This window comes from Cheilinus undulatus, linkage group 6 (assembly GCF_018320785.1).
Source record: "Cheilinus undulatus linkage group 6, ASM1832078v1, whole genome shotgun sequence".
Taxonomy (NCBI): Eukaryota; Metazoa; Chordata; class Actinopteri; order Labriformes; family Labridae; genus Cheilinus; species Cheilinus undulatus.
In genome coordinates, this window is record NC_054870.1 from 8,620,439 (window position 1) to 8,647,719 (window position 27,281).

General features: G+C 39.8%; 1 protein-coding gene across 2 annotated transcripts in view; it reads right to left on the reverse strand.

Moving 5' to 3' along the window:
* thada (THADA armadillo repeat containing) overlaps positions 1-27,281 on the reverse strand; it is a 200,325-nt gene that overhangs the window by 151,669 nt on the left and 21,375 nt on the right. For both annotated transcript variants that reach the window (XM_041789514.1, XM_041789513.1), the window contains exons 22-24: positions 15,725-15,834; positions 7,288-7,420; positions 1,079-1,201 (exon numbers count right to left, since the gene is read on the reverse strand). In XM_041789514.1, the coding sequence (XP_041645448.1) occupies positions 1,079-1,201; positions 7,288-7,420; positions 15,725-15,834 (366 nt within the window). The remainder of the gene's footprint in view (positions 1-1,078; positions 1,202-7,287; positions 7,421-15,724; positions 15,835-27,281) is intronic.

Genomic DNA, 27,281 nt, shown 5'->3' on the forward strand with positions numbered 1-27,281 from the left:
TTGAGAAAATAATCTAACTGCAATTTTTTTACCCAATATTGCAATTGCGATATACTATGCGATTATTTCCTAAGCTTCTCATCTCATGTATTTTCCTACAAAAACAAGCAATAATTCATTCTATACTACAACCAACACAGTATTAGATTAAACTAGGGCTGAACAGTTTTAAAAAAATTATCAAATTTTGATGATTATTTCAACTCATTTTGCAAACTGGATATGAACTGTTATATTAAAGGAATGAGCTTTTTCATGCAATTGCCATATCTAACAAGAAAAAGGTAAAAATAAAGAAAAAAGGATTTTTTTTTTGTTTTGTTGTTTTTTTTATGGGGCGCAGATGGTCGAGTGATTTATGGTGCTACCCATGTATGCTGGCGGCCTGGGGGTTCGAACCTGGCCTGTGGCCCTTTACTGCATGTCTCTCCCCACTCTTTTCCCTGTTTCCGGGTCTATCCATTATCCTTCCTCTATCTAATAAAGGCAAGAAAAGGCCCAAAAATAAATCAAACGAAAAAAAAAGAATAAATGTTTAAAAAAAAAGAAAATAGGATGTTTTTTTGGTAAGCTATTCTAAAAATATGCCACGAGAATGTTTGCATGATATGTAATGCATAATGATAATGCATAATAATGAAAACTGCAGCAGGTCATATGGTGATGTCACCAAATTTGCGATTAATTGCCCAGCCCTACAACACACTTTAAAATTTAAAGAATGAGGATGAATAAAGAAAAAGATCTCAACTTACATAGGTCTGTTGGTTCAGGCTTAAACTCCACTAGTCCTTAGTATAAATGGACAAATTTTAAAGTCGATACATGCTGATATTCACGGCAAAATATCAGATGTCATTATTGGCTGAAATTTTTAAATCTGCCGACACCGATGTTAGCCTTTTTTAGCTAATATCTGCTGATACCAATATCAGGCCAATAGTATCATGTATCCCTAGTTGCTACCATGACGCAGAGCAGAGCATCACTGCAGTGCATTCCATTTTGTTAACCTTGTCAAGAAAGCAAATATTTATTAAATCAAAGACTGATACATAAAGTTCTTTCAGAAACAAACCTGAGGGACAGTGGAGCTGTCGGTAGTTCTGTCTGCAGACGGCATGGCGAGTGCTATCAGTTCTCTCATCGTCATCTTCAACAGGCTGCAGCTCGACGACTTCGGCTCAGAGGATAAAAGAGCCTGAAGGAGAAAAGACACACAAAAGTAGTCAGAAGGTTTCTCTTCTGTAAGCTGTTTGCGGCTATGTTTGTTTTTCTATTCTATATTGTGTATATGTGTATGACTGTATGTGTGGACCCCAGGAAAAACAGTTGATATACAGTATATGCAAGTGTTAATGGGGACCCTAATAAAGACAGAAAGAAGGAAGAGTCCCAAAGTCAGTGCAAGTTCACAATAAGGCTGAGATGATGCTAGATTTTTTAAAACTTTTATATGGTTCTGTTATCAATCAAACCATGCTGATGCCTGTCTTGATACGACAACATCAAAATTAAAATAAGATCAACTTTTTTTGTCCCACAAAGAGAGACATTTTTCCTGTGATCTTCACAAATACTGCAGCCATACAAAGACAAATACTAGTAACATACACTGAAATATAAAAAAGAATTGAAAAAAGAATTCCAGATAAATAACATTAGGTCCTAGAGTACTGGTGAAAAATTAGGTGCACTATTTAGGAGCTTCTACGAGAAATGGGATAAATGAGTTTTTAAACCTGTTCATTCTACAACTGGACCTCTTGAACCTCTTTCAACCCATGATATTGATCATTTACAATCTTATTGGCCTGGGACATCTCTGAGAAAGCTTGGAGAACATCAGCACCGGCAATGGCTGTTATTTTAACTATCATTAATATCAGATCTGACTGTCATTACCAGTGCATCTTTACTTTGTACTTACATTTTCATTGCGTGACATCATCTGTATGCACCAGGAGACAGAGGAAGGAGGCAAGGAGGAGTGATGGGAGCCAGCTGTGTGTCTGTGCACAGACTTTAGTTTTGTAAGAGAGATAGAGGAGGAGGTCTAGCCCTGTTCCTGTGAAGTCTGTCTCATGTGGATCCAGACCAGCGTGAGAGAAGCCGAGGCAGCATTCCTGGATCTGACTCTCTCTTTGGTTGAAGGAATTCAGCTGGACGCTCTGCCAAGGTGTCAACATCAAGTATCTGCCCAGACTTCCTCCAGTCTGCCCTCTGTCTCCTTCATCCGTATCTCCTCTGACTCCCCTCAGTCTCATTGTAAAGGGAGATTCTGCTTTTTTTTTTACTTCTCTCTATTTAGTAGAGCTCAGAGCTCAGTGCAAACTTCTGCAGATGTTGCAAGTCTTTTTATGTGTTCAGGAAGAAATACTGGCTATCACCAGCAAGCTGAGAAACTAACTTACTAACAAAAATAAACCCAAGGTATGACTTTGGAATTTAGTTAAGGACACATTTAAAAGTGGTTTAAAAGACTTAATACTCATTTTTATTCCAGGCAGAGTTTATGGATAAAATAGCAAAGCAGAGAAGGCAGGGGAATGCATCCTGGTACAGTTAGGCAGCAAAATATCCAGTAGAAACCCTAGTTCCAAAAAGTTTGGGACACTGAGTTTAACATGGATAAAAACAGAATGCAGATCCTTTACTGACAATCTATATTCAATCAAATAGAGCACAGGAGAGACACTTACTGTTCAAACTTTGTTGTTTTTATGGAAAAAAAAAAAAGAACTAGGGACACTTATTATTGACAGACTCAAAATGGAGTCTTTCCCTTTCTTGCTTGATGTATAATTAAAGTTGCTAAACAGTGCAGGGTTTCCACTGTTGTAGTTCGTGTTTTATAATGGTCTGTACATTTTCAATGGGAGACAGATTTGGACTGCATGAAGGCCAGTCTACCCACACTCTTTTATTGTGAAGCCATGCTGTTGTAACATATGCAGAGTATGGCTTGGCATACTCTTGCTGTGTAAGCAGGGATGTCCCTGAAAAGACACTTTACAAGTAAAGTAGCCTAAACCTGAACCTCAAAGATCTTAGGGAGCGTGCAAGGCTCTGTCTGCCCTGAGGCTGCCAAAACTAGATTTGCAAATATTGACTTAAAGCATGATAAAGCAGCTATTAAGTAGGTTATATACAGGTCTTTTGATAAGAAAAGCATGCATAGGCCATTTTTGGGGGTTTTATCAGTGAAACAAATAAAATCAATGTTGACTTTTGGTGCCAGTGTGCCACTTTTACTTCTTTCTTGGGTCTTGAGGGGTGCCGCTTTTCTTAGGTAGAGGAAGGCTCCAGGTTGGGAAACACTAAAGTAGAACATTCAAAAAAGCTCCAGTTTTCACACAGTCAAACTCTAAAATCTTTTTATCTACATATTTGCTGCCATGAACAGCTATCTGTGTCCGTGAGAATTACATCTGCCTTGTTAGCTCACTCACTGCTTCTCATACACTGATTTATTTCTGGAGACCTGTGCTTGTAGTCAACTGTTGTTGGATTTCCTTCAAAGAAGACGGCAGGCATGCCTTACAAGCTTCATGAGGTTTGCTTGATAAAATAATTGCTGTCAGTCGACCTTTACCATGAGTAGAGTGTCAATCTGTAGGAAACATGATGGTTAAATAGTTCAGACAGCTGGTGAATTAGCCTTTGGCAGATGCTTCATGTGTTTTGATAACTTATTTAAACCAGACCTATAAGAAAGAATATTTTCCTTCATCTTCAACAGCAACATCAAATTGTTAATAACACCAATTGGACAAAGGGATAAAACTTAAATACTCCTCCAAAGCCATCCACATTTTGTTAACTTCATCCTTCAAAAGGAACTTTGCCAAATGAAAGATTTCAGTTCTTTTCTTGTGCAGCACACATGGCTGAAATCCAAACATACAACAGCGGAGTCAGTGATGTCAGCGGATCAGCCGTGTGCCTCAAACCCACAATAACCACAAGACAGAAACAAAGTAGTGCTGTGATTAAACATGAACTCTGACTTGTTGAGCTTTAATATCTGTAATCAGAGGGAGAGTGTGTGTGTGTGTGTGTAAGGGAGCGAATAACACACTGAGGCAGTCAGGTGGTTGGATAAGTTAGTCACAGATTACAACATACTGTTAGAGGTGAGTGTGACTGATGACTGCTGGGGGTTCAACCAGAGGACAGTGTTAGTGCATTTGTGTTAGGAGCGCTCATGTGAGCAGAAAAATAATTGATTAGGAAACTTTTCCTGCAGTATGCTAAGAACAGCTGATTACACTATAGCCTGGAGTAAATGGGAACATGCACACACACATACACCCACACACACCCACCCACACACACACACACACACACACACACACACACACACACACACACCAAAATCATGTCTAACTCATGTTAGGCTCTCACAGAAGCCTGATTTACAGTATGGAGTAACAATTAAATCAAATCTTTTCGGTGAAAGATACAAACAAATTTCAATCTGATGCTCTTTCCTCTAAATACTACAGTAAAATCCAGAATATCAGTCTCAATGTGTTACAAGACTCAGTCTGTTTTGCAGGGTCTCTTAAACCTGCAGTATGTTTAATTCTGCCACCAGGGGGCTCTAAGCCAAAACAACACGATGAGTGCAGACCAGCTCTGCCATTTGCCTCTTGTTTTAAATTCAGCACTCTGTTTAATGAGAGCCACTCCTCACAAGGCATATTTACTAAACAGAAAACCAACATTTTCTTTCCATTATAAATTTCTCATAACGCGAAAGAAATGCACTGAAAAAGGCCCTTCCAGGTTGTGCTGCACTCAGGCCCAGAGTGTGCAAATGTGCTAGAACCGCATGCACATTCTTGGACTGAGTCCAGCGCAACTGGGAAGTGCCTTTTTCTACATCTACACATGTAAAAACAGAAAGCTGGTTTTCTGTTAAGTAAACATGCCTCATGAGGTTCTGGTTTGATTGTGCAGGGTCCCCAGTTTTAAAATAACAAGTATTGAGAAGGAGGCCATGGAGGTGGGTGGTGCTGAGCTGTGCTGTTCCCAACTTGCTGGAAAAGCCATGTGTAGGCGGGGTCCATGACAAAGAGGTGAGTTTGGGAGATTGAACTTGTAATATATGGCAGCCTCCATGAAAAGACACGTCCCATTACCCATTATCCCATTAAAATGAAGAATTTTCCTGTACTTGAAAATTCTAGGACATATTCTAGATACTGTAAGACCTCAATTAGAAAAAAATATAAAACATGGTCACTTCGTAATAGGTATAGCATAGATCAATACATAATTAAGTGCAGAAATTCTATATACTGTATCTTTAAATTGTCCTTTAAGTGTGATGATTTCTATTGTGTTCATCAAATCGTTTCTGTTACACGTTAGTATACTTTAGCTGTCAGCCCATTGTAACGTTGATAGTTGTGAAGTGAAGAGCCACAGCCTGTGCGTCCCTCTGACCACCTACTCTGGTCACTTATTGTCCTAAATTGAAGAGTCTATTAATGCTGGCCACACACTAATTTCAGGCCTGATTTGAGGCCAGATTTGCCTCCCCTGACGTTGTGGTGGTGTATCCCAAGTGGAGCGTCATCATAGCACCTTAGGCGGAGTACCCACAACAACTAATAAGAGAGTACAAACCAGGAAGCGTCACCAGCCGGATCTAATGCACTTTCACCACACACTGGCATAAACACAACCGTGCACAACTGTATCCTCATTCCAGCAAGGATTTCATTTTGATCCTTTTCCTTTCTTTATAGTTTTTGCTGCACTTGTAACACATGCCGGGACAGCCTGTGGTCGAGGGACGACAAGCCAACAGTATTGATAGCCATGCATGTTTGTTATTTTTCTGAAGTTATGTGATCATGCAAAGTCACTGGCAGGTCGGCAGGTGTGTGGTCAGTCTGCCTGAGTTGTCTGATGTGTGTGCTCAGAGGATTATAAGATAAAAACTTGTTTGAATTTCTCCTTATGTCAGTGGTCACCAATGTTTTTAAAATCATTTAAGATTTAGTCTAGTGTGTGGCCAGGCTAAGTCAAACTGCACTCTGCAAGGTTTATTTACTTAGCAGTATATTTCTGCTTGCTTTAAATGCAAGATTAAGACCAAATGAGGGAGAAAAGATGTCAAAACAGGGGTGCTGACAGCATCACCTGTGTAGCTATGTATTGCAGGGTTTGAGACACCTGTAACACACTAAATGGAGAGATATTTTAAATTGCATCTGATTGCATTTGATGAGGTGATGGCGGTAAAGATGGCACATGTTTGGGGTGCAGATGGCCTAGCAAGTAGGTTGTGCCCCATGTAAACGAGCGGCCATGGTTCAAGTCTGGCCTGTGGCTGCTTTCCTTCACGTCCCTCCCCCTGTTTCTGATTCTATCCCCTGTCCTCCTTTTTGAGTAAAGGCACAAAAGGCATAAAAAAATCCCAAAAGTATATCTTAAAAATAATATGATGGCAGATATTCCAGCGTTTTATGCTAGTATTTGGTCACACACGTAAATAGGACTCAGGTAACTTTTTTGGAAAACACATTTTAACCGTCAAGCCCTAAATTTATGGTACATCGACTGCAGCATTGCACCATGTCCAGCTGAAGGATATTGCCAAAGCAATTCTACTTTTTGTGCATCAGTCACTGGAACCATAAATTACATAGAAATTACAGCCCTGACTTGACAACATGAAAACAACTAGTGAATGGAGACAACATATTCTGACCAAACTGAGTAACACTAAGTCCTGATTTTTATGGTTCTCTGATTTTTTGACAGAGTTACTGTGAAGAGTATAAAGGCATCACAAATCTCAAATCACCTGCTCGTAAGAATCTGTTAGTGTGTGGTATGCTGTTTAAGTCATATCACTGTTCTCTGCACGCTATAGGAGCAATATTGTTTAATATATCAAAATTTGTCCTCATGTGTCAGCTTTTACACATCTGTTAAGATTCTAAGTATCTTTTAATTTGGGCCAGGCTGAACGGCAACAAAGGTTTAATGTGAGCAGAGAGGCTAACACTCACCAACAACAGAGAAAACCAACGTGACCAACACTCAACCGCCCACTCTGAAGAAACTGAATCACAGGAATGTGCTGTTTACAGACAACATTTCTGCTTTTTGGGGGATTTTGAAGAGCTCCTAATTAAACATCAGCCTCTTGCAAACACTTGAAATCAACAGTGCATGTCAAGCATTAAAACAGAAGTACTACAAGAACCCTTTTTGACATTTAAGAGCCCAAACTGTTGTGTTTTTTATTGAAAAGTATGCCTTCACCTGGATGTAGAAAGGAATTCCTGCACTACGTCGGGTGGCACAAAGCTTTGATGATGGGTCGCTGGATTTGACCTCCTCAAGAACCTCGGACAGCCATCGAGCCGGGAGCTGCTGCAGGGTCTTACTCCCACTCCTTGCAAAAAAGAAACAAAACAACACAGACATGATCAGTATTTTTACATGTGCTCACACCACAGACACGTTTAATCAATAAAAAGAACAAATGCTTTTGGTATAAACCAAAATAGGTACAAAAAGGGGTGGAAAACTTCAAACTGTCTTGAGTGCCTGGACCTGGATCGTTTATTCCTTAGTCTTTTGGTTTTCTAGCCCTTTGTTAAAGAACTCTCCTCCATGAGCACTGGTGGTTTGAGGGATACCAGAAGCAGTCCTGTTGTCTCGTTTTCACAAAACAGTCATGACTCCGGTTGTCACAACACCAGAATTGCTTACTTTGACACCATTAAAGAAAAATCACACAATTACCTTAAAAAGAAAAGGAAATACAAAAAATAGAGGTCTGCCATCAAATATCTGCTCATTTCTTCAATTAGATTACAAAATAAAATGCAGTAAAACTCCTGCACTCTGGCTGTATACAACGACTGCAAGTGGAGTGATTAGCTCTGACTTAGCCACAGCAACAGCTTTGTCAGAACCTGGAAAACATTTCTTTATTAGAACAAGTTAAAGAGCCACACTGAAATCTTTTCATAAAAAAACAAAAAAAAAGATGCTTTGCTCTTCCCCTGACCTGCTTTGGCATAGGTCACGATTGCTACGCGCAGCTACTAACTTAGAATTAGCTGCAGGAAAACAGCAGTTTGATTCAAACTGGGCCATATTTTCCTTTGAATCAAGAACTAAGAGTCACACAGAAAGTTTGTCTTGGCAGAGAAGATAATTTTGCATGTCTCCTGACCGGCCTTGGCATCAATTTTTTCACAAAAATGCTCCACGATTCACAACTACGGCAGCGGTAGCCTGTGTGCTCAGAAGAAGCACATGCAAACTACCTTATTTTGTCCTGTCGCTCTGATTAGTCTGTCATAAATGTGACACACAGAAGGTTCCTCAAATCACCTTCTTAGAATTAAAAAAAAAAACTTTACCTTCCCAAACGCCTCTATGGAAGCTTTCCCAGATGAATGAGAAATATAGCCATCCAGTACATGAAACAGTCAGTGGGGGCGCAGCTCGGTAGCGGCTACGTCACGTGTTTTGTTGCTCTGATTGGCCAGTAAAGATGTGACAGACAAAATGTTCATCCAATCACCCTCAGAGTTTTTATCAAAGGCTCTGCCCTTTTCCGAACGCTGTCTATGGAAGGTTTATCAGATGTATCTTGAAACAAATCCATCTGGCATGCCAGGTTACAGCCTTTATTCATTATCAATGAACAGAAACAGCATTGTTTTAAAACATGTGGCATCCAAAAGCATTTTACATCAGACAAACTAAAGGGGGCCTTACACCTAACAACTTTTCTCCAATTTCAAAGTTGCAGACAAAATTCCAAAGTCGGAGTAAAATCATGGGTGTCTTGCCAAAGTTGCAGCTTGCTCCCGTTGTCTCAGTCGTTAGGTGTAAGGTGGGCTTTAGTCTCAACAACCTAGATCCCACATTCATTATAACCTCTTTGCCATGTTTTTAGTGAATCCTGTGGACCTATCAAAAATCCTTCCCATAACTTTACAACATTCTTCTCCATGACATCTGGTGCATGGAGTGTTTAAAGAGATAAGCTAAAAATATCATCTTAAGCAGGTCTGTCAAACACAAACCCACAACAAACCATCCTCATTTATGCTTGAGCAGCTGTTTAAGAAGAGCCAGTGGAGCACAGATGACAAATTACAACAATTCAATGTGTTACACATACTGCAGGGTACTTCATCACACACACTTGACTCAACGCAGAAACATGACTCAACAACACACACATTAAGAGAAACTTGAACGGTGAATTCCAATCATGCAGGGCCACTTACAACTCCGGGGATACTTCTGCATCTATCAAATGAAAATATCGGAAAAATAAAAAATCAGATGTAAAAAAAAAAAATTCATTTAAAATAAAATGAAGATACACTGTATGGTATAGGAACTCTAAGGACTTTGTGCTGGGATTAAGAACACAAAGAATAGCAAAACGTGCTGAGAAATTTTGACAGATTGCAGCATGTAATGAACATACTGACTGAAATAACTAGAAAAGGAGATAACAGTTAAGATATTACGGTATGCTCGTACAAAATGATAACAAATGAGATAAAATAGCTTAAAGGATGAAGGCTTTTATCGACCAATGTTATGGTATGATAAATCCGGCTGTTGTTTTATTTGCATTATTGTGATCTATGAAATGATCCACCATAGAGCTCTTTAAGTTGATGATGTTGCCGATGAATAAAATAAGAGCAACATTCTGCGGCAGTTCTTTCTAATTTATTTATCCATAAAATCCAAAGATTGATCTTTCAATATATGCCTTTTCCCTCTCCTGTCAGTTCCTCAAGCTACCAGTCTCAGACTTACGTCACTCATGCAGCCTGAAAGTTGACCTGTGCTTGCTTCTAAAAGCGTTTAGACTATGGTTCAAGGTTTAAATCTCACGCCCAATCATCTAATTTTTGATATCTGGGCGCATTATCAATACGAGCTGCATATCTCTTCCTCAGACAGAAACCTCCGCTGGTGCAGCGCTAGCAGCAAAGCTCTGCAGGTGACTTGGCGGAGAGCGCTTTAGCTGCTGCTGCTACAGACCTGGTACACTCACACTCACAACAGTGATCGTCTGGGGTACTACGTTCTGCTCCACTGAAGGAACCTTCAAACTTGAGTGCATTTTGGGTTTGAACACTACAAATACAGAGACAAACTGGACAAAAAAGACTATATCCAGGATGGGCCACATGGAGGTAAAACAATGATGTAAATACTACTAGTTTAGGGTCAAAACTCTGAAAATTTTAATAATGTGCCTAGTTGAAACATTTTTTGTACTATTTCCAACTTAATTTCTCTGAGAATCTCTTAAACGTAGAAGCATCAAAGGATTTTTCACTAAAATATCCCTACATGAATCAATGTCGAATCAAATCGAGAATCAAATCGAATCGGGGCCTTGAGAATGGGAATCGAATCGATTCAGGAAATCAGTGGCAATCCCTAGCCCTAGTTCTAAGCTGATCAGCACTGTTAGATAAACTGTGGGAAAAAAAGTCATGAACCATATAGAGGTGCAGCTTTACAGAAGCCTCCTCCTCAATGCTCCACTCCACCTGTGCATTTAAGAACTTGGAGGATCCTTCATCATGTTGGAGGGGGAAAGATTCTCAGTTGGTTGAGGACAAGGGCCGAAAGGATAACACAAAGAAATTAAGGGGAAAGAACCCTGAGTCTTCTGCATGTTCCCCTCTGACATTAACAAAGCAGAGCCAGGCGGACCTACATGTTCACTGATTCAACACCCCCTTGTCAGATCCTAATCAAAGCAATCAAACGTGTGTCTTTCCCTCTCCAATGTTGATGTGCGCATTTAGAGAGTGTGCACACTTTGCAGAACATTTGTGTCAGTCTGGCACATGCTTAACCTTGCAAAGCAGATGAATTTACCAGACTCCCTGTCTGTCATCAGGCAAATCCATGTTGAAAAGCTCCACTCCCAACCGTTCGTCATCGCTCATTTGAAGAACACGAGGTGGAAGTTTTGGGCAGGATTTAGATGTACTAGCAGATTAAAATGGCTGCGACAAAACAACGGCAGTTTTATTAGAATTAACCCACATTTCTGTATGAAATACAGAGTAAAACAACAATTAAAGCTTCTCATGATGGAAAAGGTGTTTTCACTTTTCTGCTGACCAGCTTTGGCATGGGTGTGTGAGTTACAGGGCGCTGGTTAGTTCTACTGTGAGTGTTGCTGCTAGTAGACTGATTAGCTTGGACTTTGCCACAGCAGAGGATTTGTCACAACTGGATGACATTTCTTTACTTAAACAGAAAAAAGAGCCACATCGAAGTCTTTTCATGATAGAAAGATGTTTATTTCACACTCTTCCCAATCTTCTCCGGCACAGGTTTCCAACTGTTACGTGTGAGGCCTGCCTGTGTATCCACTAGCTGCTGCTGCAGCAGCTATCAGTTTGGATGTAGCTGTCAGAAAGCAGCAGTTTAATTGGAAGTGGGCAGCATTTTCCTATGCAGCAAGAACTAGGAGTCACACTGAACGCTTCTCTTGGCAGAGAGGATGTTTCTGCACTCCTCCCAACTGGCCATGGCATCAATTTATTCAAGAAAAATCTCCACCATTCACAACTACGGTAGCCACTCTGCTCAGGAGAAGCACATGCACACAATTGGCCCATCCCACAAATGCGACTCTCAGAACATTCCTCCAATCACCTTCTGATAATTTTTTGAAAATTCCTGCCCCTCAAACACTTTCAGTGAGAGCTTTCCCCAGATGAATGTGAAATATATCCATGCAGCAGATATATACTCTAAGATAACAGTCTGTCTGGTGTATCGGGTTAACAGAAGCTATGTGCTGTAATCAGTCAACTTTGTCTTGAGTTCAGTGCCACAGTGACATATTTCCATAATTAGTGTTTAAATGGTTGGTGCAAATCCTTGAGGAATTTAAGAGTGGATTTTGGTTGTGATCAGTGGTCAAAAGGTAACAGCTGTAAGCACTGTAGCTCTGTATACTTACTGATTTCTCTGCTATGTTCCATTTAGCATTTTCAGTGATAAACAACATATTTTTAACAACTTCTTCACACTGGTAATCTCCTCTTGTTATGTTGTTCACGTTGGTTTCATTCTAAACAGTCAAATCATGAAAAGAGGTGTTTTCAGTAGCAGCTTAAAAGACATTAGCGGTAGAGAAAACAAACCTAAAACCACAGACTCTGTTAGAAACTACAACTACTGTAGCCTGAACACACAGAGACCAATGAAAAACATTTTTATCTGATCTTTTGTATAGCCATGAGTTTGAGCATCATTTAACATGCTGTTTTTAGAGGGAGAAGGGGTTGTAAGTAAGGGTGTAAAGGTACGTGCAGTCTTACCGTACCAATTTGGTACGGGCCCTTCGGTATGGTACAGACGTGTACCGAATGAATACATGTGGAACGAAGCTCATGCACAGACGGAAAATCAGAGCACATCTCACTGTCACACTGTCCTGGCAACCACACAAACACAGCAAACGACAGCAACAGCCTGAATATTCCCAGATAAAAGTGTCCTGTTTAGGAACACTTTGTTTCCCAGTAAAATACAACAGTGGACAAAGACAACAGCAGTAGCGCTGACATTATTCAGCAGGTGTGTCGCTGACAGCACGTCGTCCAGCGGATCAATCAAAGCATTTGAAATGCACCAGTCAAACAAGAACGTCACTGTAACGAGGAGGAATAACAAAAAGTCCACCAGCCAGTTATGAATTTCCCATGATTTAAGATCTTTTTGTTATAACAATGGTCCTCTGGTTTTGTGAATCAAATTAATTCTACCTTCAACCGTCAGCCTCGGAGGAGGGGGAGAGGAGACTCCATCATGTCTGCAGCTGCGTCATAGGTAAAGTTATCCTCAGATTTCACATGGCTCTAATCTCTTTATCTGCCTAGATGGGCTGTGAAAAGTTCTCCCAAACTTTATAGTAGGTCCCAGTGGTTAAAAAAGTAATCCAATGCTGAAGTCTGTGTTGAAATCAGCAGGATAGACGTTAATTAGCATTCTTGACAAGCTAACTTACGTTGTATGATGATGCGTTTCATCTGGCTGGGAAATTTTGGTGTTTAAAGAACGGGTGTAGATATTTCAATATATCAATTAAAATAACTTAGTAATTCAAAAATGTATTTATTTATCAATATTTTTATTCATCAAACACCTTCTGGAAAGAGGCTGCAACATTGTTAATAATTTAAATGTAATTTATTCAGCCTATTTATTATAATACATATATTTTTTAAATTTGTTATTTATTAGCTTTAATTATCGTACCAAAAACGTACCGAACCATGAACTCATAACCAAGGTACATACCGAACCAGAATTTTTCCATACCATTACACCCTTAGTTGTAGGGTTTGAACATGCATTTAAACGTGGTTTTCGTTTTGATTTTTTAATACTGTGAAATAATACAGTAACCATATAGCCCAGTTCTGTTTCACAGTGTATGTCATCAATAAGATCTGGTCTCCAAAGATTCACAGCATTGGCTATAAAACGCCCTGCATCATGTTGTGTGAGTTATTTACGCCTGTCATCAGTCTCTTGTAATTAGTGCTAGCTTTTTTTTGTCTTGCCTGGAAGTGTTGATGAAGAGTCGTTGAGTTTATCTGACAGGCTGAGAGTATGTGTCCAAAAAAAGCAGTACTGTAAATGACTGCAGATATAAAAGTCCAAGTTTAACCAAGGAAGTCAGTTTAACAGACAAAACAGAGAAAGTACATAAAGATGTAAAGCTATAAAGACAGCAAATAAAAGGAGAGACAGAGAGAGAGTGCAAACAGAGGAACCAGCAGAGCCAGATCCCAGGGCATCAAACAGCTGTGGTTAAACACCCCGCAATCAACACCCCATAACCCAGCGTACGGCCCGCATACCATCCACACACTGAAGGCATAGACACATGCATATCCACACACACCCTGAGCAGGACACACACACTCCCAGTTCTCCCACACACAACCACCAGAATGTCGCCCTCATTACACAACACACTCCCAGACTGCTTTCTGGACAAGAACAAAACAGGAGGGCTTAGTTTGAGCAGCGCTGGGTGGTTCAAAGTCAACACTGTCGGCTTTGTGGTCTGCCACCTGCCGCAGGGCTAAAGACATCCTCCATAACCCACCGCTGAGGGAAGCAAGGAGGGACAAAAGAGAGAAGTCCTTATGGTTTTTAGAGGATTGTTTGTTTCCTTGTGTTGGGAGGATAATAGCAGTTGTTTTCATCAATAGCTGCAATGAGCCTAGATAGAATTTGTTTTGAAATGGATCCATCAGTTTGGTGCTAAGGCTTTAATATTCCTACTTGTCGATACCATGAGTTTTAAAACAATACCTTTTCAGTTTTTGGAAGTTGGATAGGATCAAAAATGGTTAATCCCCCCCCCCCCAAAAAAAAACTTTCAGATCTTCAGACATCATGATAACAGATACTGCCACAAGCGTAAAAGATAACCTGTCTAAATCACTGGTTCTCAACTGGTGGGTCAGGACCCAAAAGTGGGTCGCGAAGCTGTTTTCAGTGGGTTGATAACTGGTTTCAGGAAAAAGAGACAAAATATCTCATATATTGAAGCCCTAGGCAGACATCTATCCATATGCTTTATTTTGCAGGGAAACTAGTAAATTCTAATTGTTTCCTTGAGATTTTCACTTATTTATCCTGTTATCTTGGATGGAAATTTTTTTCAAGAAAGTTAGTTTTTAATGTGATCATTTGTAAATGTCTTGTCACCTTTCAGAACAAACAACCAAAATGTGTTATAATGGTAAAAGATAGTGAAATAAAATGTTTGCAGACATGTCCTCCCCTTCCTACCAAGGTCCAAATTTCCACATTTTTTGTCGCATAAATTTCATATGAATAAGAAATTTGGGTCCCTACTTCACATTACAGTAAGTGGTGGGTCCTATGGCTTGATCAGTTAAGAGCCACTGGTCTATATACAAATAAAAGGACTGGAATGTAGTCATCATAGGCTATTTGTAAAATTTACACAGGGTGCAGGAGTTCACCTGCAACTTTTGATAATTAAAAACAAGAACAACCCAATATTGAGTGCCTAGGATTTCTCTTTTTGTTGCCATAGTGGTATCAAAACACATATAAATATAAATTATATTTGTCTAACATCTGATTTAAATTATCTCATTACACTTTAAAGCCACATCCTCTTAACAAATACAGACAAACATCTCATTTCAAGAAATTACAAGCAAAAAGCTACTGCAGCAAGCAAACACTACTTCCAAGTTTCTTGAGTGAAGTTCTCATTTTTAAAAAATTGGCAAGTAAATTTCCATTGGAAACCAGTGTTAGACCTAACATGACTGAAAAGTCCCCTCATTCATTGTGTATTGTGAGAAGATAGGTTACTGCTCAGGATATGTTGGAACGACACAGTCCAGACTGCTTTTGGCTTAACAAAATCTGTGAATTTTGTCCCTTCTGGAAACATGAGAGTACCAAATGTCTTGTCTGGCATATCAGCCTCCTGAGATGACTGATTAATAACTTATTATCAAGTCGATGTAATCACATATTTTCTACCTGAGGAGTGATACTGTGAGGGCTCACCTCGCTGCAAACAGGAAGGCACCTTGATTCTCAGTATCATAACGGGAGCTCTCAGTTATTCAGCTGTGTTACCTTTCAGCCCCTCTGCCCTGAACGTGAACACACACACCTGCACAGCATGCTGGTGAGGCGCACAAAGCCCACATAAGCCAGTTCAAAGGCTCCACGATGACGAGACTGCAGGAGCTGCTGACGGAAGTACAGGCCGACTCCCTCCACCTGCAGAGAGACAGAGAAAAGTGTGTAACAGGAGTAACACTGACCCTGTATGAGAGATATGTATCAACTTTAAGCTCCAGATTAACCTGTAGAACATTGGTTCTCTACTGGTACAGCCTCAAGACCAACCAGTTTCTTCAATGACAAATTGCTACCCACATTTCTAAACATATTCAACAATGCATGTTTATTTTCATGAATAATGTTGCAGTTTGGATCTGTAACTAAAAGAGAAATGTTGGCTCTCTGAGAAGTACAGCATGTTTCTATGCACTCAATACTCGGTCGGGGTTCCTTTTGAATGAATTACTGTGTGGCATGGAGGCAATCAGTCTGTGGCACTGTTAAGGTGTTATGAATGCTTAGGTTGCTCTGATAGTGGCCTTCAGCTCTTCTGCATTGTTGGGTCTGGTGTCTCTTATCTTCCCCCAAACAATACCCCAAAGATTCTCTACAGGGTTCAGGTCCAGCAAGTTTCCTGGCACAGAAGTATTATGGTCATTTAACCAGCTTGTGTTACTTTCAGCAGGTGCAAATTATAAGGGCTTTAAAATTTCCTGGTAAACAGGTACATTGACCAAAGTTGACTAATGTGGGAGTCACTGGTTTAGTATGGTTGTTTAATGGCACTGTGGTCCCTATATGTATTTATTTGCTTTTGAATGACATGGTATTACTTAAATAATTTAATTTATTTCACAGATCCCCAGGGGTCCTCAGACCCCAGTTTGAGAACCACTGATTTAAAGGATCAGGAAACCATTTTAGCTTTTTCAAAGATAATGAGTTGATTAAAGTGTGACACCTTAACTTTACAATAACGACATTTCTGGCAATATTGTGATTTCATGAGATACTGAATTTTGGTCATAATCATTACAGTTTAAAGAAATAGACCCTTCTTAAATATTGTAATCTGTGTGTAATGTTTTATACAATATATGACTTTCATTTTTTGAATCAAACTACTGAAATCAATTAACTTTTCCATTATATTCTAATTTATTGAGATGCACTTGTATAATCTTGCAAAATATACTTCGAAAAAAAAGGTAAAACTCCACTTTATCATCCTCCATATGACTTATTAGTAGGGATGGGCAATTAATTGCAAATTAGATTAAATCGCAATATGACCTGCAGAAATTTTCAAATCGCAAAAGGTGTAATATTTCTTTAACCTGAAATTTACGTCAAAAAAACAGTTTAGAACTTTTTTTGCAGCAGAGATGTTACGCATTACATATCATGCAATCATTCTAGGGCCATATTTTTGCAATATGGTAAAAAAAAACAATTCTATTTTCTTCATTTTTGTATGTTTTTCTTATCAAATATGAGAATCATATAAAAATATCATTCCTTTCAATACAACAGTTCATAGCCAAAATGAGCTAAAATCATCACTAGAAGATGTTTTTTCAAAATTGTTCAGCGCTACTTCAATCTAATATTGTGTTGGTTACAGTATAGAATGAATTATTGCTTGTTTTTGTTGGAAAAAGCATGAGATTAAGAGCTTAAGTTATAATCATGCATTAAATCACAACTGTAATATTGGGTAAAAAAAAATAGCAATTACATTTTTTTCCCAAATCGTTCAGCCCTACTTATTAGTAAACTTTACCTTCTCAGACTGGTATTGTTGGTGGTTTCTCGTGTTAAGGAAAGAAATTACATCAGAAGACAAGCAGTAAGTCAAATGAGTGAGGGTAAAATTGAAAAATTAAAATAACACCACACTCTAAGTAACCCTGTGTGTTACATAATAGCTCTCACGGTCAGACAAATACTGATCACAGAGATCAAATAGACATATGCAGCTTTGTCATTTACACAGAAAATACTGATGTTACATAAAGACTGCAGACATGGAGAACAAAAGAGGGCAATCAAATGACTTATTGTATCATCAAATCCCTCTTTAAGCTCTTGGCTTTTGACTCTGTTCACGTGTTTCTGAGATGTCATTCAGTTTTTAGCCAGTGAGCATCGAGCTCGCACAGCGTGAGAGCAGCATGTCAGTAGCGTGACAAGTGTGTTCAAATAAGGCTGCTGAGACATCCACATAATGGCCACTGTCAGAAAAACCAGCCAGTTAGTAATAGTGTTAGCAACATTATTCCAACTATACACACACACACACACACCCACACACACACACATACACAGAGGGCTGTGGCAGTGTGTAAATGGGTGAGTGTGCAGCAGGTGAGGCGGCAGGGCGAGGCGGACGCTGAGCTGCACTGCCCTGTCATTACGGCTGTGGTATCACCGCCACCACAGAGCGGCCGGGCCTCAACTTAGTCAGGGGTGGCATGGAGGGCACAGGGAGGGGTGATAGTGCCCGTTGCACACAGATACAAAATTAAAAAGAAAAAAAAAAAAAAATTGTGTGAAAAGGGGAAAAAAACAACAGCCCCCAAGGGATGTGGGGTCAGACAGAAAACCCAAACTGACACAGAGCTTGAGAGAAAACAGGAGAACAAGAGAGGTCTACGCATGAAAGAAAGAAGCTCTACAGGAGAACAGCAGCATGAATGAATGAATGAAAATGTGTGAAATTAAAATATAACCAGAAAAAAAAGCAGTAAACACACAGGGCTTACGCAGCCTGTTTTTTGGCCACATGACTGCTCATAAACTGGACTGACCCTGCAAATCCACAGTGGACTAACTTTAACACCAAAGTACGGCCCAAGTGAACCACAGTCGTACCAAGCCCAGTGACTTATCACATTGTTGGCCGGAGCGGACAGCAGCACAGGCCTGACCTCACCGGGGTAAAAATGGCAGCGACAGTCACTGTTAGATGGCCCGTGGCTGCCGGGGCTCAGACCGCTGCGGTGCTGAGCCAGGCCGAGCCGGGCCGCGGCCTCGCCTATTTACAGCCACGCTCTCAAAGGTTCCCGTCTGTGTAACTGTTTAAAAAAAGGGCCGAGCAAGCTTCCTGCGCCGCGTGGGGGAGGGTACAGAGGACACTTTATTTAGATGTCAACTTCCTGTTTGCAAGCGTGCCCGTTTCCCAGAAAAACTTCATGTGCGGAGAGAGAAGTTTCCCAAGTCTAATTACATGTATGCTCGAGGCCGTGACTGTGACCCAAATAGACCAGATCTCCCCGAGGACGACGGTTAGACAGCGGCACGCCGACCATGTTTGTTGTTACTGCCGCTGCAATCTGCAGGAGGAAATGTCAAGTTCTGCTTTGCAATTTTAATACTACAAGACAGAAAACCTACAAATCACACTAATGTGTAGGCAAGTTATTTATAGTTAAATGCACTTAAATTTAATTAAGACAACCAAAACCGCTGTGAAGCATTTTACACAATCGTAATTCATGGTTGCACGTTCAAGCAGAGCTTTTCCAGCTAACAAAAATGGAGCAAGAAGTAGATCAACCCAAAATCAACCACCATCTGTTTTGTTAAGAACATTGAGACTGTATCACTTCTATATGAAATGTATGTGAGCCTACTTACATGTTTGAATTATGTTTTTAGATTTTAAACAGCTAGAAGCACTGCAATTGTGCTATCAGAAGCACATGTAATATCGATCAGAACTAGTCTGATAATGGAGCAGATATGTTACGATCCTGATATAGTCGGTTACTGTTTCTACATGTTGCAGTTGCAGCTGTTGGATTTTAAATTTTCACTGCATGTTTTCTTCATATAGGTCTATCACTTTTGATGAACTTTGTTGTTAAATGTCCTGCACGAAAAAAATGAACCTCACTGGTTTACAAGAAAGCAGATTTTCTTTTGAGCCCCCTATCCAATAAAAGCAAAACCATGTAAAAGAGGAAAATATGATACACTGCTGTTTAAAATCAACATAAACCTTTATTGCTTTACTTTAAACCCCCAAGCAAATAAATCTGCACATGCTGCTCTTACCAGAAGACCTTTGTGTGAAGGATTCTGAACTGTTGCTATCACACCCAACACTTATCACGCATAAACTCTGATTAGTTGCAGGCTGCAGCATCTCTTAACAGTGGCACATGGTTACTGACCAGTTACAGATCAGCAAAAATGTTGAAAAGCCAAAAGAAAGTCAATATAATAACTAACTTGGAACAAAATTGTGGTGGATAAACCTCTAAAATTCCCTTATCAATACACTTTGGATGCGCAATATTATGGGTCTGGTATCCTTTTCAGCTGATATCAAAATTTTTGCCGATATTCACATCTGATATTTTGTCTGTGTATTTCAGCATATATCAATTGTAAATTTTATCCATATATTCTAATAAATTAGCCAAGTTTTAGGCTGAACCAACCAACAGACCTATGTCAGTTGAGGTCTTTTTCTTTATTTTTCCTCACTCTCTAAAGTGTTTTTTTAGGAAAAGTTTGTTTCCTTGGTCATCCTATGAGCTTAAATTGTCTCCAAAAGGACTGACATTCCTTGTCCAAAAAGCATATCTAAATATCGGTACTGATAACGGTATCAGCTAAAATGAAGCTGTAAATATCAGCATTTTGGATATTGGCAAAAATTCAATATCGTGGATCCCTACAATACACCTACTCTTATTCAGTGCTTGGCAGGTGTTTCTTCTGAACCTGAATCCTTAAATAAATAGAGTAATCTGTTTTGGAAATAAATGATATAATTTTAATAAAACAAATTGACATTCATAAAAGTAGCCCTGGTTTGAGCCAAAAGTCTGCTAAAACCTTAACAGATCCAAGCTAAGCTGTTCCAGAATCACCTTCTGAGCTGTCAAAACCACGCTGAGTATTGCCATTGATGGTCTAACACATTGGTTCCCAACCTGGGGTCACTTTTTCTTCTCTCTTGGGCCCTGGGAGGGCTCCACTTTTCTTAGGTACATGTAGGGGGGTCTCCTAGGAAAAATGGTTGGGAAACACTCTAACACTCTCGTACACACATCAACTGTCAGGGTGTTTAAGAGCTATCAGATAACTGCACTATATAGACATAGTATCTGTCCACACCTGTTAATTATTGAATTCAGGTGTTTCAATCAGAATCGTTGCCACAGGTGTTTAAAATCAACCACCTAGCCATGCAGTCTCCATGTGCAAACATATGTGGCACAAATGACTTCAAGTGTGGTACTGTGATGAATGCCACTTTTTCAGCTGTAAGTGTTTTTATTAGAAAGTGGAAGCATTTAGGAACAACAGCACCTCAGCCAGGAAGCAGAAGACCATGTAAAATCATACATTGGTGGTAAAGTCACAAAGGCTCTGCTGATTCCATCGCTGAGGAGGTCTGAGCTTCCACCTGCATTAATGTAAGCAAATTTACTGTGTAGCTGGAGCTTTATGAAAGGGTTTCCATGGCCAAGTAGCATGCGAGCCTAACACCGCCAAGCCCAATCGCAGATATTGGATCAAGTGGTGTAAAGAAAACCTACACTGGACTGTGGAGCATCAGAAACATGTTCTGCAGAGTTACAAATCACGTTTCTCTGTTTGGCTGGCAGTCAGTCTGGGAGAGACTGGGTTTGGTGGATGCTGGGAGAACGTTACCTGCCTGGCTACACTGTGCCTATTGTAAAGTTTGGTGGAGTAGGAATAATGGTACGGGGCTGTTTTCAGGGTTTGGGCTAGGCCCTTTATTTCCAGAAAAAGACAATTAATGCCTCAGCATCCCAAAACATTTTGAACAATGTCAAACTTCCAATTTTTTGGCAACAGTTTGGGAAAGGCCCTTTTCTATTCCAACACTGCTCCGCAGTGCACAAAACAAGGACAATAAAGGCATGGTTTGATGAGTTTGGCATGGAAGACCTCGACTGGCCCAAAGAGCCCTGACCTCAACCCCATCAAGCATTTTTGGAATGAACTGAAATGGAAAATGAAAGTGAGGCTTTCTGGTCCAATATCAGTTCCTGACATCACAAATGCTCTACAGTATAAATGGGCACAAACCCTAACCCACAGAAACACTCCAGAATCTGGTGAAAACCCTTCCAAGAAGAGTGAAGGCTGTTACACCTGCAACAGGGGGCTTAATTTCATATCAAAGTACACATAGTTGAATACAATATCATTACTGTGCCTCTGGGTGTAATGATCAGGTGTCCAAATACTTTTGTCCACATACTGTATATCATTAAGTCTTCTCTCCTCCCCTTGGCATAAAGTTTAAACCAGAAGCCTCATGAAAAAGTAAAAAAAATATTCCAGCCATCGACTGCTAAAAAAATGTACAAACTACAGCTGTTGCTATGTTTCCACCCATGACAGGAACAACTTCAGTGTTACCATGCCAACAAGGATGTAACACAGGATGCTGGCAAAGCACCACAGGAGGTGTTGGACTTACAATCACATTTTGGAAAAAGAGACACACTGTTCACATGTTTGCCCATCGCTGCGGTAGGGCAGAATGACCACAACGACTGAGCCAGACCAACTTTCCAAACACATTAACAACGACGCTTAATGTTCATACACACACTTAGACCGCAGTTAATACTAACACACTCTTCTCACAGAGGTTGGAGCTTACGACGAGCAGATGAAAAATCGATGTGGTAAACACAGAGAGGACAGAAGTTCAGATTTTCCTCAGCATGAGTTTGTTATGTCAGCAGTTATGTAATAAGACCCATTGCTATGGTTAACACAGTGGACACTATGGTATCCATGAAATCATCATCAATTATCTCTCCAGGGCGCCGTGGTTATGACATCAGAGTCCAGTTTTGTGGTGTTTTATATGGCTCGATAATGACTCCATCTGTTAAAGTGTAAATGACAAATGATTTAAGAAAACTTCTTAGAAGCATTAACTGAAAACAAAATGCTGAACTTTAGAACCAGAATAAGGATTTTCACCTGCATTTTTGCCAACAGAATCAAGGGAGACTTGGCCCAGAACAGCATGACGCTACCAGTAATACTTAGCTAAGCTTAGCTTTATACAAAGTTAAATATTTCAAGACTTTTTTTTTGTTTTAATGTTGATGATTATGGCTTACAGCTCACAAAAATCTAAAATCCACTATCTCAAAATATTAGAATATTACAAAACATTAGTCTAAATATTAAAACTAGGGTCATTTATGCACTTAGTAATTGGTTGGATCTTTTTTTACACAAATTACTACATCTATGTGAAGTAGCACAGAGACAATCAGTCTGTGGTCCTGCCGGAGTGTTATGAAGCCCTGGTTGCATTGCAGCCATCAGCTCATCTGTATTGATGAGCCTGGTGTCTCTCATCTACCCAATAACATTCCCTCAGAGATTCTTAATGTGATTCATGTCATGCCAGTTCTCCGGCCAATCAAGCACAGTAACACCATGGTCAACAAACCTGTTTCTGGTAGCTTTAACCTCACTGTGGGCAGGTGCCAAGTCCTGCTGGAAAAGGAAATCTCCATCAATTTCTTAAGAGATGGAAGCATGAGGTGCTCTTAATCTACTGGTGGATGGCTGACAGCATTGACCCTGGGCTTGATAAAGCACAGAGGACCAACACCGGTAGATGACATGGCTGACTGTGGAAACTGGAAACAATGCACATAAACACATTGGATTCTGTGCCCCTCTGGTCTTCCTCCAGACTCTGTTACTGTGATTTTCAAATGAAATTCCAAATTTAGTTTTGTCTTAAAACAGGACTTTGGACCTCTGGGCAATGGCCCAGCTCTGTTTTCGTCCAGGTGAGATGCTTATTAGGGTTATTATCCATCTGGTATCGGCAGATATTAGCTTAAAAAGGCTATTATCAGTATGAGCAGATATCAAACTTTCTGCCAATACTGACATCCGATATTTTGCTTGTGTATTTCAGCATGTATCTACTGTAAATTTTGTCCATATATACTCATAAATTAGTGGGCTGGACTAGGCTGAACCAACAGACCTTTAAAGTGTTTTTAAGAAATGAAGTTTGTTTCCTTGATTGTTCTCAAACCTTAAAGCGTCCAAAAGGACTGAAATTTCTTGTCCAAAAAGCATATTTAAATATCATTATTATTACTGATATCGGTATTGGCTAAAATAAATCTGTAAATATCCGCATATCAGATATCGGCAAATATCCAATATTGTACCTCCCTAATGCTTATGACATCTGTGGTTCAGGAGTGGCTGGACACTAAGAACAAAACACATGTAGCCCATTTCCAGGACCTGCCTGTGTGTAGTAGCCCTTGATCCACTGACTCCAGCCTCTGTCCACTCCTTGTAAAGCTCCCCTTAGTTCTTGAATCTACTTTGTTTGACAATCCTCTGAAGGCTGAGCTCATCCCTGTTGCTTGTGCTCCTTTTCTTACCACACTTTTCTCTAAACTACATCACCAATACCTGAGCTATAAAAAATATGCATATTATTGGAGGAAAGCATTGATTTCTGATGTTATGCAATTACCGCTAGCTCTGCATTGATATTGTCTGTTTTGTTTGAGGCGAGATACACCTGTAGCCATATGATTTTTTTGTGAGACTAATACATTTTCCCTTCACTCCAGATTCTCAAAATATTTAAGGTTAACAAACTGAGTGTTGGTCCATCAGACAAACAGAAAAAACACATATTCAGCACATTGTGGAGTGTGATACTTCCTACTTTCTCTCTCAGGAGTGTACATTCATGGTCAACAAGCAAACACAAACATGCCCTCCCCCTGTACCCCCTACGCAGACAAACACAGCCTGTGTCTGGTTCCCTTGTTATTATGGATGTTCACATGCTGAACCACTCAGACGACTATTCCTGTGTAAGTTTGTCTGCCTGTTTGTGTTTATGTGGGAGCGTGTTGTTTGCAGCGCTCGGTGTTTTCCTGCCGGCGGTGGAAGTGATTTGGAAAGAATGCAGTGGAAAAGGGAGGGGCGTCGCAGCCGTTAAACCAGCGGGGTCGGGCCTCAAATGAAAGCGCAGCGCTAACAAGGGCGGATGCTAATTGAAGAGCCTCCCAGCGTGGAGTCACAAACACGCTCATTCACATCATTCCCAGCTACAGTATGTGCACATGAAGGACATAAAACACCAAACAAAACACCATTGGATATGTTTGGATGTAAATTTAATAATAGATCTTTCATTTATTCGTGTCAGAGACAGGCAGATGAATCCGAAGATATTTGACCCCTGATCAAGATTGAAGAGCACCTGTTCAGCATCTTTTTTCCCAAATGTGACATAAGAAATGTATGAATAAAGACAAGACAGATCAGAGGGTGTTAAAGAGCTCTCTATCACAGTGGTCCTCAAACTGGGGTCTGGGGACCCCTGGGGGTCCACAAGCCACAGCTTGGGGGTCCAGAAATAATTAAAAATAAATTATTAAAGTAATGCCATATCATTCAAAACCAAATAAATTCATATAGGGACCACAACACCATAAAACAACCATACTAAACCAATGACTCACACATAAGTCAGCTTTGGGCCAATAAAAACTCAGATATGATTGTGACATATCACATAAATCTATTACTTGTTACTCATCAGTCACTTTGCTCAGGATGCATTTGGTGTGCAGGTCCAGCTAGCAACAATGGATAAATATTTAAGCATGTCCACTCCATCAAGTGAGGCTAGGCCAAAACCAGCTAAACTGAGAAATATGATGCCAGCTATCTTGAGTTTGGTTTTATTTACAGCAGCAACGGAAGACCAAAATGTGTTGTGTGTCTTCATGTGAAGCCATGAAGCCTGCCAGGCTAAAGCGTCATCTGATTACAAAGCACGCAGAGTTTAAGGACAAAAAAATATATTGTTTCCGACGAAAGAGTGAGTACATATGCCAGAAAACACGAACGGTGAACCACAACCTCAGAAAAAGCTGCTCAAAGGATTGCATAAAGTACAAGAGCTTGTATTTAGGTGGAAGAGTTAAAAATACAGCATCTAGCAGTGGCCGTAAACATATGTTTAATCAGTGTGAGGGTTATGTGAGGGTCCTTGGAAAATGTTCTGCCCTGTAAAGGGTCCCTAGCCCCAAAAAATTCAGGTAGGCAAAGTTAACTGGATGCAAAATGGAGGAACTGCAGGGAGCAGAGATGTTAGCTTAAACAGCCACTTTTAGCTTTTTGTTACTTTAAAACTTGGCCTCTCTTTGTGTATTGTTTGAGTCTGAACAATTAATGGTTGCAAGACCAATTGTGAAAATTAAGGCCAATAACGATACCAGTGTCCAAAATATTGATTTAGCCGAAACTGATACCAATGTTTTTTAAGTACTTAGTTTGATGTAACACTCTCAGTGCGTCAACATTGTTTTTCAAATTTGACCATGAAATCCGATTAGTTTGTCCAACACGTCACTTGTTCCAAGACAGTCTGGCTGTCATCTCTGACAGCCACAAACAGACCTCTTTCAGAACAGAAGATGTAATTTGTTGGTACAATGTTTTTCCAGTTTTAGTTTAAATCAGGTATAGACCCATTTAAGGAGTAGTTTCGCAAATGCTGGCTTTCTTTAGCTTTGTTAGCTTTAGCTAAAGCTAACATAGCTATGCTGGCTATGTTAATGTACTACCTTAGCCAGTAACTAGGTTAGTTTTAGCAACATGAGCTTTGGCAAATGTAGCTAATGCTAACTGAGCTAAGAAAATAACATAGCTAGATAGATTACATTGCTGCTATGTGAGTCTAGCATTACATAGATTAGTTACATAGCTATGTTAGCTAACTAGCTTACACAGCTAAAGGACAACTAAAGGACTTTCTTTCTGTATGCATTCTGTTTATTCAGCTTCTTTAAGCTTTATGTAATCAGGTTTTGCAGGTCAGGTTTTTAACTTTTAACTTAGGTATCCAAACTCATACCATTACCCTTACCCTAAACAGAAGTTAAATCAGATTTCATTTATGAAGTTTTAGCATGTATTACTGTTCTAAGATAAACAGCATCTCAGATAAGCAGTCTGTGAAAGTTGTCGTAAGAGATGTACGGTCTGCAACCAGACCCATCTAACCGATTGCTTTGATCATGCATTCTCCTGCAGCCATGAATTACCATGGCAACCTTGTGTACACAGGCATATAGTTCTGTAACAAGGATTCTATGTCTTTATTCAGCTTTTCCTCTGGAAAAGCCAAGTCCACCTCCTCAATTAACCTGGATTCTTTGTTCTCATTTAATCTAGCTTTTCTAAAGACATCTTATAAACTACTGTTTTATCAGGTTACAGCTCTTTACAACAAGCTTTTTCCATACACTACATCAAGTTTCCATATGGTTCAGCTGCAGCCAATCAAACCTTTGGGGCTTTTCCACTATGACTTTTGGTCGCACCAATCCAAAACAAGACATGCAGATTTGCTTTTCCATCACAAGTTTGGCCACACCAGAATGGTCCTGCTCATGAGCAGGGCCAAAGCGAGCCACTTTGACATGGTAAATTCTGCTACTGATCAACGTTACATTCAGATGATGCTGTTTAAAAAAAATTATATATATATACATATATATATATATATATATATATACTTTTTCAGCATA